We start from the raw sequence: 16,581 nt of genomic DNA, 5'->3' as shown, positions 1-16,581 counted from the left end.
AAACATAAATATTAATTTGGGAGTATGTTTAATCTATGATTATGCATACTGGTAAACCCATTATTGCCATCTATAAAACTTATTGGTATTTCTTTTCCGAGTCGGGTAAGCTCTTCTACCCACCTGATTTTCATAATTTTGGTTTTAAAATAAAGCTATGCAAGCACATATTTGTCATTAACTCGATTAAAGAATTTTAAATTGATTTTTTTCACTTCAATTAAAGATGTATTCCAACAGTTCTAATTACATTAACCTATATTTTTTGGTGTAAACATCTTTAGTGAAATACCAGCTTTCATTTGAGCTATTGATTATTAAGATTGGACTACCTAAAGCACACTGCTGAATCACGAATCAACAATAATTACAATCGTTTTAGTACTCATCTGCAATCAATGATACGTAACTCTATTTTTATTTAAGTTATTTTATATGTCTTGGTCTTAATACTTCAAAGGCTTTCACTTGAGATATTGATAGTTTTAATCAGTTAAGTTCAAGATACTGTATAGCTACTCTATTTTTATTTAAGTTATTTTATATGTCTTGGTCTTAATACTTCAAAGGCTTTCACTTGAGATATTGACAGTTTTAATCAGTTAAGTTCAAGATACTGTATAGCTCAATCAGAAAATACAAATTTGATTATAGCTTGGATATGGAATTTAGTTGTAGATATATTTACTTAATTCTTATTACGTTATTCTATTTGTTTTGACCTAAGAACCTTCAGTGAAATACCAGTTTCCATTTGATTGATTGATTATTAAGATCAGACGTACCTAAAGCACACAGCTAAATCACAAACAACACAAATTGTTCAAAAAATTGTGTTATTTATCATCGATTTATAGTCAAACGATCTTGCTTGCAACCTCAACAGCAACTGTCAGACTTTGACGGGTTTCACCTAGTAAATCTTAAAAAAAATCAAACCTTTATAACTATTTGCAAAATTTACACAAATTAGGCTTTCCAATGACCTATTAATTAATAAAATCGGTTCAGTAGAACTGTAGATTGAATCGTACAAAGTTTAACAACAACATCTTTAATTCAGTATTTTCTCACAACTATAAATTGGGAGGTTGCTTAACGTTTTTGCAAATAACTTTAAAACGGTGAGGAAATCGACCGAAGTGGAAGGTGATATTCTGAAAGAGAATCAAATCTCCTACAAACTGCTATTATGTATTTCTTGAAAATACTCATTAAAGACAGCCTAAAGTTGGCTACAAATATAAACTTGGAAATTTGAACTTGGAAAAAAATAAGTTTTAAATGTATTATTGTTTATTTTTATTTTTTCACCTCAAATATCTCATAAAATTAAACTTTCATAATTATGTGCAAATCTACACAAATTAGGCTTTCCAACGACCCATTAAGTAACAAAATCGGTCAGGTAGAAGTCTAGATTTAGTTGTACAAAGTTTAAAAAAAATATATCTAATTCAGTATTTTGTCACCACTATAAATTTGGAGATCACTTAGATTATTGCCAATATCTTTTAAATGGAGGGGAAATCGACCAAAGTGGATGTGATATTCTGAAAGAGAATAAAATTTACTACAAATAACTACTATGCGTTTCTTAAAAATACTTAATAAAGACAGCCAAAAGCTGGCTACAAATAGAATGTTAAAAACAGAAACTTGAAAACGCAGTTTTTAATGTATTTTTGTTATTTTTACTTTTTTACCACAAATATTTAATAAAATCACAATTTTATAATTATTTGCAAATCTACATGAGTTAGGCTTTCCAATGACCCATTACTTAACAAAATCAGTCCAGTAGAAGTCTAGATTTAGTTGTACAAAGTTTAACAAAAATATCCCAAACTCAATATTTTCTCATTACTATTAACTAGTGGAACCCCGTCGAAATCGACGGTTAATCTTGAGGTTTTATGTAAATTCAGCTAACTGCGATGGATAGAGTGAAGTCATTAAAATCTTAGTTATATGAAGGGAGGATAAGCAATAATAAGTAGGCCTATGACGATTGTGTTCCCTAAAAAACGTGATTAATGAATTCGTTTAACACAATATTTCCTACCTTTCTTTTTATCGGCTTTAGGTTGCCCAAAAGGTTTTTTAGGAGTCTTATAATTGTTTGTTCATGAGTTTGTTTCATACCAAAGCCACTTTCACTATATGGGAGAATGAGTTCATATAATTAGTCTATCATGTTACGGAAAGAGTCAATTTTATTACTAACCACTAATTTCATTTGCTTTAGGAAAATCATTCAGATTGTATCCTGATTTATAAGTAATCTTCATCTTTGGTCATAAAAATACAGAATTCTATCAGCATATTAAATCAGTTTTTTGTTTGATAAAAATATCTGATTCTCTAGAAAGCAGTAAGATTCTTACTTCGATCTCAGCAATTTTAATTCCTTCTCTTGCCACATCGACCCATGTATTTAATCATCCTGTTCTTACTTGATAATTCATTAACTTGTGGGGTAGTTTTGCCTTGGCCATATAGATCACATAAAGCTGTGCATGTATTTCGTGGATTGGAATTAACCATAATTGTAGGAAATTTTATCACAAATCTTGAACATTTGCGGAACTAAATCCATAACCTAGTCCAGCCTTGGTAACAAATTATGCAAATGCGATGAGATGTGATGACACTGTTGTGTTTCCGAATGTTTTGTATGTAGTGAGGTTTAGATGCGTTGTTCGACCTAGCTACATGTGTACATCAAAGTAAAAACTGTGTACACATTTTTTTTAATACCTGAATTGACATTAGTTCACCTACTTTACCAAAACCATAGACTCCGTAGTTAGTCTATTCCAAAACTTGAACACAGCTCTCATCCTCAACGTACTCATCTATGACACAATTTTCAACCCGATTATCAAAAACTTTTATACCAATAAATGAATCTCAGGTGTTCTTTCGTGAATTTAAAAATAAATGATGATTGAAAGTAGGAAAAAATGGCAAGTGCCAACCTTACAATATATATAAGCTAACCCGATAAGGAATAGTTATACTTGAAAAATGAATAGTTAGTCCTTGGAAATTGATATGTCACACTTATTTCATAATTTAAAATTTTCTAAGAGCAAGAAAGCATAGATTTTTGAACAAAACATTTAAAACGTATCGTAAATTCATCATTTTGTTGAAACCATAAAAAAAACTTGCCATGCAGTGGAGAATCCATTTAAAATCATAAATAATAATGTAAACATTTAATTTTGACAGTTTCAGTAGACCTTTGAATACAATTTTTTTTAATATTAACAGCTGGTTCATTAAAAGTAGTGTAAAATTATCCATATGGTCGAAATGTAAACAACATTGCAGAGTGAACTTTAAAGGCCTCTGGGGCAGAGCCCCAAGGAAATTTACCTTGTTTATCTTTTGAGGGCTCACCTACTGACCAATACCTTTCTTTAGACACCCCTACCATGTTTCTACGCCCAGCCGTTCTCTCAAATTAGCTGTGACAAAACCCTCGTTTTCCTCCATAAGAATAACATGGGATGGGAATTTAAAGGCCACTGGGACAGAGCCCCGAGGGAATTCTTCATGTTTCTCTTTTGATGGCTCATCTACAGACCGGGACCTTTCTTTAGACACCTCTACCGAGTTTCTACGCCCAGCCGTTCTCTCAAAATAGCTGTCACAAAGAAAAACAGTTTCAAATTAATATATAGACTAGTGTTCATGTTGCTCGAATTCGAGCAATTGTAAAGTATTACAGGATTTGCAACCAATAACAATGATAGGTACTAAGCTATCAACATTTCAACAAAAACACACCTACCTTCCCTATAGCAGCAAACCTAGGTACTCATATTAAAATTAACTTAATGTTATTTAAATAGGAAAAAATGACAATTTTCAGATAATATCTTTGTAGAAATTAAGCCAGGTAAATGGAAATTTGCTTAGTCTGAAGGTTTGCTGCGGATACACAATTTTAATAACAGCAATGATTGTAGAATCTAAATTATTACTTATATCCATGAGTTTATATAACAATTATTTCCTGTAAAATATTATTACAGCAGCTCAAAAATATTGGACAGACTCGGTCAACAAATGACGTAACTGAAAGAATCCAATACTAATGACATTAACATATAGTTTGACAGTTCCATTTAATCAATGTTAAATGTTTACATTCGGGCGAGTGACATATTTTATTTATGTTTATGATCCATACCGTTCCTGTTCTAATAATCATGCAGTATTTAATATATTTGGACCAGCTGTGTGGAATTGTGAAATCAAAATTAATTTGAGAGTTAGTTCTGCTTGTTTACATTTTTAAATTTGGTGGGTTTATTCTTTGTTACTATGGATACCATCAATAAATATTTCACTTTTAATTTCTGACAACAGCTGGAGTTCCATAACAAATTTTGTTTCCCATGTTAATCTTATGGATAAATACCAAACTTTAAAGGGCCCCAGGGCCTCATTCTCTAATTATTTCCCTAAAAAGAAAGTTTCCTGCACAACTTCACGTTACGCTCTTTCCAATGACACCAAAAACATGTCAATCGGTTTAGTAGTTTTGGAGGAGTAATTGTCACAAAAAACCTGCTTGCGTATTAAATAAGTACTAGTGTACCTGTTGCTCGAATTCGAGCAATTGCATTACAGGCGACTCAAAGATTATGGAAATACTCACAATCTACACAACAGTTAGATATAATCAAAATATTTTGTAAATATCTTATCTTTTTTTAAAAAGCTGATCTTGTTTTTTTAGTGTTTTCTACAAATTTTTCCCTCTCATAGTCGCATTAGGTTGTCTATGATAACGATTATAAATGACAAAAAAAAACATTATTTCCATTTCTTCTACTTGGTTGTGTTCTATGACTTTTTCTATGTTTCCATTGTTTGCAAATCGGTTATTTCAATGATTGTTCAAGAAATGTAGAACAGTGTTAATTCAGTTTTATTTTTTGGCCTATATCAAATTGTCCAGGATTTCTCACTCTTTTCCATTCTATACACCAACCCAAGTTTCGTCTACAGATGCAATATGCTAACGAATATCACCTACGTACAATCTCCAAGAAGTGGTAAAAAAGGAAGAAACCAACCCATACAATAACTCCAAAAGAAAAGAGTTACTGTGATATTAGGATTTTCCACTGATTTGGTAATAGAACATCATATTGCAAAACATGACACGATGCAGAAGAAAATCAATTTTAAAATCAGAAAAATCCATTGCAAATACTGTACTTCATTTTGACAAATTCAATAAATCACAATTTAAATATTAACAGCTGTTGCATTAAAAAGTAGTGTAGAATTATGCATATGGTCGTAATGTAAACAAATCTGAAGAGGCAACTTTAAAGGCTTCTGGGGCAGAGCCTCAAGGGAATTTACCTCTTTCCTCTTTTGATGGCTCATCTACAGACCAAGACCTTTCTTTAGAGACCCCTACCAAGTTTCTACGTCCAGCCGTTCTCTCAAATTAGCTGTGACAAAACCCCCGTTTTCCTCCATAAGAATAACATGGGATGGGAATTTAAAGGCCACGGGGGCAGAGCCCCAAGGGAATTTACCATGTTTCTCTTTTGATGGCTCATCTACAGACCAAGACCTTTTTTTAGACACCTCTACCGAGTTTCTACGCCCAGCCGTTCTCTCAAAATAGCTATGACAAAGAAAAACAGTTTCAAATTAATATATAGATAGATTCTGAGGTTGTTTAGCTTTTTTGCAAATAACTTTTAAATGGTGAGGAAATCGACCAAAGTGGAAGGTGATATTCTGAAAGAGAATAAAATTTCCTACAAATTGATACCATGCACTTCTTAGAAATACTCAAAAAAGGCAGCCAAAAGTCGCACCCAAATAAAAAGTGTGAAAAACACCGTTTTCAATGTATTTCTTATGGAAATCATGTTTTTTAGAATTTTTCACCATAAATCATAACAAAAACCAACTTTCATGATTATTTGCAAATCTACACGACTTAAGCTTTCCAACGACCCATTAATTAATAAAATCGGTCCAATAGAACTCTAGATTTAGTTGTACAAATATTTTTAAAACTGAATTATATATAGAACTAGCTGGCCCGACAGACGTCGTCCTGTCCTATGCTTTTATGTCAAATGCTTGTTCATTTTCAAGATCCTGGTTGAAGTTTGTTCGCTACGCTCACTCACCTTTAGGTTGGAGCTCGTTCGCTGTGCTCACTTGCCTTCAGGTTGAATCGTGTTTTTTTATGGTATAACAGTTTATAATATTATTAGTGGAAGAAACTGTGCAAAAAGGATAGGTATCGAAAGTATTGGTATCGATAGGTATCGAGAGTACTTTGGTGGTATCGGTATCGGTATCGGTATTGTCAATTTTTGGTATCGGCCCATCTCTAGTTACCTGTAATAAAAATGAATTTAGTATAACTATTGATTGTACTCAAAACGTTTCTGGGAGTACCGTAAACAAAAAGATCAGCGGAACCAGGGAGGACGGCCCGCGGCGCGATTTATAAAGAACCTCTTTGCGTTACTAATTACTCCATTACACACGACTAGAAAGTTTTATTTGAAAATGCTTGGTTATATGCTGAAGATGATTTCATTAGCTACAATTATGTCACTTGAAGTTTGCTTCTGACCAAAAAATAAAAAAAAACCTCGCTTACTCGTAACTTTTTCATGTCAAGGTGTGATATTTGCTTAACATTTTTAGTTGTTAAAATTCAAATTACGATTTAAATAAGATTATATTTATACTGTCAGATTCTCTAGTTAATGCAGATTCCAAATATATAACTTTAATTGCAGTCAACCTATTGTATGCACGCCCAGGGAGCGTATTAACAACCGCGTGCACGGCTTGAGGAACTGACATATCTGCGTCGAGTCCCCCTTTGTGGTGGGGGAAAGTTGCTGAAACGGCGCGCTTTTTATCCCAAATCTCCTACCTACCCGGTGTTCCAGTTGTGTTATATACTTCGATGGTGGTGAGTCAGACTGTGCAAAACAGACACACACATGTGCAGCACGCTCGAAACGGCAACAGCGCACGCTGCATGGCGGATTTAGTTTGTTACAAATTACATTCCGAATTACAAATTACAAATTCAAATCTGGACCCAGCTGTTCCTGATCATTGGGCTTTAAATAAATGATCGTGACTAACGAAACCGCTGATCGTAGTCAGTAACAAAACTACACAGGTCATCACACACTTTTCTACACTCATATTTGGGTTAAAATACGCACCTAGGTGGCGTCCCCATCTCAATGATTGATAATAAAAATAATTCAGCGGCAGATGCTCAGCCTTAAGGCATAGCGTTATTTGAAACTTTGAAAATAGGTAAAACCTTTGTCTATTGATAAAACTAGACATTACATCCACATGTTAAATTAGTCCCCAGATTTTTAATTTAAATCCTCGTACAGTAGACTCCCTTTTATCCGGACACCTTTTAACCGGACATCGGTTTAACCAGACTACACTCGGCGGAAATGACATCTCTTTAACCCTTTGGGTCCCAAGTGCCGATCACATCGGCACTTCAGTTTTATCTGAAAAGACCCGAGTGCCGATCACATCGGCACTGCCATTACGATCGAAAAAGCCCGGGTGCCGATGTCATCGGCACTATGTATGTATGCGAAAAAACCCAAGTGCCGATGTCATCGGCTTTTCGTAAATCTACTACTACAAAATTATTTATAAAGCTATTCCACTGAAAGATATATCAAACGAGAGCAAATTAAATTCTCTAAGCAAGTAAATTCAACAACACGCTCAAAACGTACTTTATATAGAGCTTGAGAGTAAGAAGAACGACGAAATTTGCGTGGCCTTGACCGGTCTGTCTGTACAGCTGTTGCGCATCAAAACAAAACATTAACTCAACGTTGTTTGTTGTTGACATTCACTGTGAAGTACTAAATGTTGTTTGTTGTTATTCGTGAGTTTGTTTAGTGAATTTTATTATGAAATGAAGTAAAATGAGTTTCTATATAAACTATTGTTGCTAAAATAGATTGTGTACGTACAGAAAGTTTTTCAATTTGCACTGATTATGTCTTGAGTATTAGAAGCTTTGTTTGAACGTTTGAACTAGGACTAACCTGACTTCTCTGTCCTCTGTGTCTGTTGTTTTATTTCTTTTTAAAAGCTCTTATTACTCCAAACTAATACTCTATTCCTTACTTTTCATTGATTAACACTTTTCCATTTGCATGTGCATGAACTTGTTTTTAGTGTGAATAAACTAAATTAGGCTGCCTATCTTACCGTTTGAACTAGGGTATGCCTAGGCCTAACTTGAGATCTCTGTCCTTCATTTATCATGAGAGAACTTAACTTTTTTTGAAGTATAGTTACTTATAATCATCCTATATGCCGATATAAAGTTGTATGTATCTAAAAATTAGTATAAAAGCAGGCCTAGTTAAAACTTACAGCCAATCAAAACGAGTGAGAAAAAATCAAAAAGAAAACATTCTCCTGAAAGTGAACGAACACTTATTTCAAATATACTGGAGTCCGGTGTAACATTTATTGATGGAAATGAGAGTGATGATTCACTATTAGATATTTCTTCTTCTTCAAGTGAGGACGTAGACGACACTGACGAAGATCCCGACTACGACCCTAGTGGTAAAGATGGACTTACCCCTAACAGATATAGTTTTTTATCCAACTTTAGACAAAATGGAAGAAACTTGATGTCTGATACCGGTAGTGACAGTGACAGCCCTCCAATGCAGGATAGGCCTAGGACTGAATGTGATGTAAGTGTAAACCAAACCTGTTCTACGTCAAACAGTGAAGATCCTGATGATCCTGTAGGCCTACCTATTGATGAGCCAAGCACTTCTACAGGGAGGTCTCATGTTGTGTCGAGGACCCTAAGCAATAGGCCTACCGGTAGACAGAAGAAGAGCCAAAACAATAACCCTAGATGTAATAGGCCTACAAATCCCAAATCAAAATCAAAAAAACAACCGGAAAGCCCAGAAAGCAGCGAATGGGAGGAACTTGACTCCGACGATGACCCTGAATACAACCACAACTTTGGATTCTCAGAATTGCCCGGCCCTAAACATTGCCCACCTAGGAATTCAAAGCCTATTGAGTACTTCAACCTTTTTTTTACTGTAAATCTACTAAATACCTTAGTGACTGAAACAAACAGATATGCTGGGCAGTTTTTCAGAAATAATCCAGCTGTAAGAAACCGCATGAAAGATTGGGTCCAGGTTAGTCTAGGAGAAATGAAAGCTTTCATAGCTATTGTACTCAACATGGGCATTATTAGAAAACCCTCAATACGAAGTTACTGGTACACTTCTTCCTCTCAAAAATGTGATTGGTTTGGTAAAGTACTTAGCCGAAATCGATTCCAAGCCATTTTGAAATTTTTCCATCTAACAGACTCAACCGCTCTAGCACCACTTGATTCCCCAAATTACAACCCCTGTGGACGATTTCAACCTCTGATAGATCATGCAAACCGCCTTTTCCATCATTACTACATACCTCACCAAAAGTTGTCTGTGGACGAGTCACTAGTTGGCACCAAAAAGCGAGTCGCTCTCACACAGTATCTTCCAAAAAAAAAACATCACAGATGGGGGATAAAATTGTGGGTGCTTTGTGATGCTTTGACCAACTACTGTTTAAAATTTTACTGTTATAAAGGAGCCAAATATGAAGACAATAGAGAAGAAATTCAGCGTCTAGGGCAGGGCTACTCGGTTGTTAAAAAGTTGTTAGAGATGGGAAATTTCCTAAACAAAGGATACCATCTATACCTTGATAATTTCTTCACTTCAAAAAAATTAGCTAGATTTTTGTATCAAAATTTTACATGGTTGACTGGCACAGTTCGTACCGATAGAAAAGGAGTCCCTAAAAAGCTATTAGGCAAGTTCCCTGTAGGCAAAAGAGTTTACGTTCGTAAAGGACCTTTCTTATTCATGGCCTTCCGTGAAAAGGCAACCAACAAAACTCAATTCATTTTACTATCATCCAATGCCCGAGCAAAGAGTGTGCGTTACACAGTGAAAAGAGGAGGAAAAATGTTAATTAAGTGCAAACCTCACATAGTTTACGAGTATAATCATGGGATGGGAGGTATAGACGGGACAGACCAGATGCTCTACACCTATCTGGATGAGCGTAGGTGTATGAAGCATTTCAAAAAGGTAATTTTTAATATTTTTGGTAGAATGGTCTTGAATGCATATGTCCTGTATAAGTTGAATACAGACAGACCCCTCTCCAGACTTCACTTCCAGATATCCATCATTGAGGAGTTGGCAAATGAATGGTTTTTAGAAAAAGCTCTGGTTGCTGAAAATAGAGGGGGCGGCGATGGATTTTCACCCAACAGGAAATTTGGATTAGAAAAACTAGAAGGGAATAAGGAAAGCAATTGTTGTGTGTGCAGTGGGAAAAATGACCCCATGGGTAAAAGAAGAAGGTCAAAAACAATTTGTGTTAATTGTAGGCGTGGATATCACTTGGACTGTCTTCCTCGACACAAATGTAAATAGATGAGCCGTTCAAGAAAAAATGTAAATATGTAAATAGTTTTAGCGCTTAACGTTTTATTTCAATTTTTTAACAGAAAACATTATAACCTGTAAGAGATATGTGCATAAAATGAACTGCTTTCACATTCTTTTCAGTAGCTTCTTAGTGTCTAAAATAGGTGAAATGGGTGGACTATCTTTCTCGACACAAATGTAAATATATGAGCCGTTCCAGAAAAAATGTAAATATGTAAATAGTTTTGGCTCTATTTTATTTCAATTTTTTAACAGAAAACATTATAACATAAGAAAGATGTGCATAAAATGAACTGCTTTCACATTCTTCTCAGTGTCTAAAATAGATGAAATAGGTGGACTGTCTTCCTCGACACAAATGTAAATATATGAGCCGTTCCATAAAAAATGTAAATATGTAAAGAGATTTTGCTCTAAATGTGTTATTTCTAAATGTTTTATTTCAATTGATTAACAGAAAACATTATAACATAAGAAAGATGTGCATATAATGAACTGCTTTCACATTCTTCTCACTATTCTTCTCAGTAGCTTCTCAGTGTTCTCAGTGTGGTATAGGTGAGAGACTTCATTTTACCTTTTTATTTCTTGCATGATACTTATTTTTAATTACTGTAAATAGATCCAGGCTTATAAATGCATGTAGAAATGTTATTGTAAAAGTATTTCTGTAGTATGTGGTAAATATTTAATAAACTTGGGTTTTATAATTACTTTATGTGTTTTTTTTTGTTATATGTCGATTTCGGCAAAAAAGTAACGTTTTTTATTTTTATAAATAAAAATACTTATTTATTATTATTTTTTGCTAAAACTTTCACAATATGTTCTTTATTTAGTGGTATTTAATAAAATAATAAACTTATAGGAAAAAAAATACAGCTAATATTCTTTTTATGGGTTACAAAATGAAAATTTGAGAAAATATTAGGCCGTTCATACATATAAATTGTATATATATATATATTTATTCATATATTTTTAAAATTTTACTTATCATTGTTAAAGTAGATTCTATTAGCTAAAAGATAAAAAAAAAATTATAACTCTAGCTGCTTTCTAAGGTGAGTTATGAATATTTATTTGATAACTAGTGTACACGTTACTCGAATTCGAGCAATTGCAAAGTATTACAGGAGTTGTTTCGAAACGAATAACAGTCATATTTACGATGAGTTCAAAAGAGTCAACTCAAACATTTCCGGTTGGTGTGTAACACAGACCATGTTTATCTTCGTTATTGATAAACCTAAAGCATTCCGGCCGGTTTTCTCCTTCTCAAAATGCCTCGCTGTACAGGCAACACAGGTCATTGATAGAGGGCCAATTGAGAACAAAAAGTCGTTTTGGGGTAGTGTTAGGGTGCATTTATAACTTAATAGTTGAGATTGTCCAGGGTCAGGTGCTGACTTGATGAGTTAAGCCTATTACGCGCCACTGTTCTGTAGCTACGGTCGTTATCACGATTACGCCTCCTGTCTATGTTTCGTTGTCTTCACGTCGTAGGCATTTAAAAGAAAAAAACAACAATTAAACACATTATAGCTACACAAAACAACGATAAATGCACAAATTTGAGATACAACCATACTAACACGATCCGTCTTGGGGGTTATGTTTACACAAACTCAAATACTGTAGTAAATAAATGTACTCAATGCGTTTCATTGGATTGAAAAATAAAATAAATAACAGCAATTAAATTATACAGCTGATCAAAATGTAAACAATTGTGTTCTCCATAAGGATAACATGGGAACTTTCAAAGCCAATGGGGCAGAGGCCAAGGGACTTTTTCAAAAATGTAAGGCCAGTTTGCAAATCTACGCGACACGCTCTTTCCAATGAGACGTCAATGGATAAAATCGGTTAAGAAATGGCGGAGGAGTTCAACCGACAAAGTTTCATGTAGCGTATTAATTATATAGATAGTACAAAACAGCTGAAAATGGCTTGGGATTCTGGGGTATAGTGTGCATAGAGTAACTGGGTCATCTGGTGTGACAACACAACTAGTGGTCTGGGTCACCTCTGATACAAAATTAACATAATGCTTGGGACCCAAAGGGTTCCGGACAATTTTTATCAGCACATCAGTTTAACCGGACTAGATCGGCAGGAAGTGGGCGGTACTGAAACGACTGTTCTCGTGGGAAAGATTTGAGACCAGTGATCACATGTCTAAATATAATGCTCTCCTAAATTTTAGTCAAATATTTGGGTTACATAACAAGTTTTGGGGGACGTCGGTTTAACCGGAAAAACCGTTATCCGGACTGGCCTCTGTCCCGAGGAGTTTGTATGAGAGGGAGTCTACTGTAGTTGATGCGACTATGTGAGCCACCGAAAGATTGTTGTGATTTAAATTACTAATTTATGTTAAATACACAAACTTTTTACTAAGTTAGGCTAATAATATGACTTATTGTGAGCTGTAGCGACTATTCTGACCAGCGAACACATAACAAAATAGAAGCGCTACTCGGAGCGCAGGAGCGTGGCAGTCTTACTAACCGGCGAAACGGACGAAGATGGCGGCGCTAGCCTACCTGTCGGGGAAATAAATATGTGCACTCGAGTTTGAGCCGAAATATCTCAGAGATGAATAATCCAATTTTGTTGAAACAAAAATTAAATATAAGCTGGTTTAAATAGAGTTTAAATTTAGTGGTTTAAATTTATATTACGTGGTAGCAGTAAAAAAAAATCCGTTTACCAGAAAAATTTATATTGTTGAAAGATCCTAAAAAGTACCGGGTTTTAAGAAACTCTGCACTAACACTGAAGTTTAAAATTTAATTGTAAACAAACCACTGAGCCAATCGGCCTGCCAGTTGCGGGAGAAATTTTTGTTTACAAATATATATCTGTTTAAAAAACAACTTTGTTCGCATTATTAATCTGTCATATTGGTGTTATTTCTTGTGTCACGACAAACACGATGATATTTTGAACGAAATTTTTAGCGTCTTATTAACGATAATAGCATACGTTTTAAAAATAAACATCAGCATAAAAACTATCGTGAGTAAAAATTTTAAAATGCATGGAACTGTTAACAATAAATCTACCAATAAGCCATACAAATTTCAGAAAGATTGGCTTAGTGGTTTGTTTAGAATTAAGTTTTAAACTTCAGTGTTAGTGCAGAGTTTCTTAAAACCCGGTACTTTTTAGAATCTTTCAACTATAAAAAATTTTTTGGTAAACGGAAATTTGTTTAATTGTTACCACGTAAAATGTATTTAAACCAGTTTATATTTAATTTTTGTCTCAACAAAATCGGATAATTAATCTCAAGAGATATTAAGGCTCAAACTCAAGCACATATTTATTTCCCCGACAGTAGTCCCGGCGTGTGCAGCGCGCTAGTCGTCTGCTATGCTTGATGAGAATAGTGTAGATATAAAGTTAATGATATTAGTGTAAAGGAAAACAATGTAATTGAGGATTTGACGAACAAAGTACTTGGACAATGTGTAGGAGTAAATTTGTTTCCAAATAGTACATATTTCTCAGGATATGAAACAATATGGACAAATTAATTTTTGTTTAGTACCTAATTAAAATTATTGCTCAAAAATATTTCAATGTTACAGTTCGCTACTACTGTAAAATAAGTAACGAAAGTCTTCACAAAAATAAAATCAGGCAACATCTCAATAAAACTGTAATTCTTCTGTGACAATAAATTGAGTGCAATTTTACAAATATATTTGGGAAGTTTAATTTAACTTACAGAATTATCTTTAGTTTATCTTCGATGATATTGAAAGCTAATTAGTCCTTAAAAGTTGTGCTAAACAGTTGAAAATTCTACATAGACAATATATTTGAAAATTTCTTTAATATATACAATATTACAGTACAACAGTATAAAACATTAAAACACTGCACGCTAAATGTATAGACGACTGCCCGGCGGCGCAGCGGGCGTGGCGCGGAGCAGCAACAATGGATCCCTTTTGTACCTGATTTTTTAGAAAACTGAACATGATAAAAACTTTTGGTGAATCGGATAGTTAAATTTGGTTATTTATCCACAACTTTCCCGCTGACAAAATTTCTCTGACCAAAAAATAAAAAATTTCCTCGCAATACAACTTTTTCATGTCTGAATCTGAAAAATTAAACTACATAAGTATTAAACATAATTATAATTCAATTACTATCATAACTAATAATTTTTTATTAACACCATCGTTTTCCTCAGTATCATATCTACAAGTGTGCAAAATTTCAAAATTTTTTGTCAACTATTAATGTTGTTTATGATCGTGTATTTGTCGCGGGGTTTTTAATGCGAACTGTGCTCGCGGGTCTTGGATTCAGGCTGTATGACGGACCAAGATGGCAGATTTGGCCACACTTTCAGTGCATTTGGTTAAACGCCGTATCCTCTCTATTATTATTATTATTATGTGCTCGCTGATTCTGACCCATCATCTTGGTCAGCAACAAGAAAAAAGGTAGAAAATAGAATTTTAGACACTAGCGCATTAAGTGTCTGGCTCACACAACTACGTTCTTTTTTAATTGTTGACAGCTGGACATATAGGTGAGATGTCTACTTTAGTATCCAACAGTCAATGGTAAAACCAATAGCTAACCAAAAGTAACATATACTTACACTGTTTTCTTCAGGGCTAATCTTGGAGAACATGCTTGATGTAACTCTTTTCAGGTGTTCTTCCTCCTTCATAAGTTTCATTTCTTTCTGAGCTATCTCCCTCAGAAGTTGTTGATGGTCTGTGAAGCTTGGGTTGTAGGATATTCCTGGGTGTGGCATCTCAGTTGCAGGTAAGCCTGAAGGCTTTGCTTTAGAAGGATTTTTTGCATAAGATTGAGGCTGCCTTATTCTTAGCTTACCCATGTTTTTCAAAACGTGACGGTTTGTCTCTTCTTCAAGCCATGTTGTGTCTCCAAGTGGATTTTCTGAAATTAGGAGTCTCTTAAAAGTTGAAGTCAACATTGCGTTTAAAGTTGGACAAAGTAACGACGGCCTTCGACCATCTTTGGTAACGACAAAACACAGCATCTCTAGGAGCCTCTGCAGGTTTGCTGCGGCAGGGGTATTTATTCTTCATTATAACCTGTTGTTTGTATTTACAAAGACAAGTGAGGACATATACACTATTATTCTTTGTAAAATTATTCATGCACAAAGAAATCATTGTTCCGTTAATTTGTTGCAGAAATGTTTAAAAAATGCAGGAAATTATAATAAATATTTAAACAAATTTAAAAATATTAGTCTAGGTGCTTAGTTTTGTGGTCTGGTCTGAAAGCCCCTTTCCCCAAATCAAGTTTAACTCTGATCACAGGTTAACCCACAGCTACCTCTAATACAAGGCCGCGGCGAGCGAAAAGTGGCAACGTCGCATCTGTGTCTTGGTGCGCGGTCTTCTTACCATTACAGTGAATAGAGGAGTCGCATATCGACGTACATATTCACGTTTATACTACCCTTAATCTTTAGTAATGACATTGAAATTGTTACTGCATCATGCCAGATAGATGTGTTGTGCCTGGGTGCAAGAGTAATTACGAAAGCTCGATTAAAACTGAAGGATACTTACGCAGTGTAAGATTCCAAGTGATGTGGTGCGTAAGCAACAGTGGATTCCTCAGTCAGATTGGACACCTTCAAACAATTCTAGTGTCTGCGTGAAACATTTTCACGGAGATGACCTTAGTTTTATGGAAATATACACAAATAAAGACGGTGATTGGTGCAAATATAGACGCGAGAAGCCAGTTTCAGGTGAGAATGCCGTACCTAGCAAAACTTTTTCCCAATTTACCTTCGTATCTTGATACACGAAAAACGACAAGGAGAAAGACTCCTGAAGAAAGAAGACAAGATAAAGGCAACAGGATGAAGAAATTCGACTAGCAAATGTAAGCGAAGTCGGGGACTTTACTTCATCTTGCAAAAATTAAGGCTGTATATTAACACATAATAAATAAATAAATAATAATAATAAATTTACACGTTTTATTAACGTCATTTTGCACATTATAA

At 34.5% G+C, this 16,581-nt stretch overlaps 1 protein-coding gene across 1 annotated transcript in view; it reads right to left on the bottom strand.

Annotated features, from left to right (window-relative positions):
* Window positions 1–16,581, bottom strand: part of LOC128982899 (ribosome biogenesis protein NOP53-like) — a 99,353-nt gene that overhangs the window by 23,989 nt on the left and 58,783 nt on the right. Inside the window, exon 4 of the mRNA XM_054401961.1 lies at window positions 15,187–15,491. Coding sequence (XP_054257936.1) covers window positions 15,187–15,491 — 305 coding nt within the window. The remainder of the gene's footprint in view (window positions 1–15,186; window positions 15,492–16,581) is intronic.

Source organism: Macrosteles quadrilineatus, unplaced genomic scaffold, assembly GCF_028750875.1.
Source record: "Macrosteles quadrilineatus isolate MER2022 unplaced genomic scaffold, UCM_ALF_1.0 Scaffold_1__1_contigs__length_201487025, whole genome shotgun sequence".
Taxonomy (NCBI): Eukaryota; Metazoa; Arthropoda; class Insecta; order Hemiptera; family Cicadellidae; genus Macrosteles; species Macrosteles quadrilineatus.
Note: the sequence above shows the minus strand (reverse complement) of the source record. Positions and strands in the feature narration are given on the sequence as shown.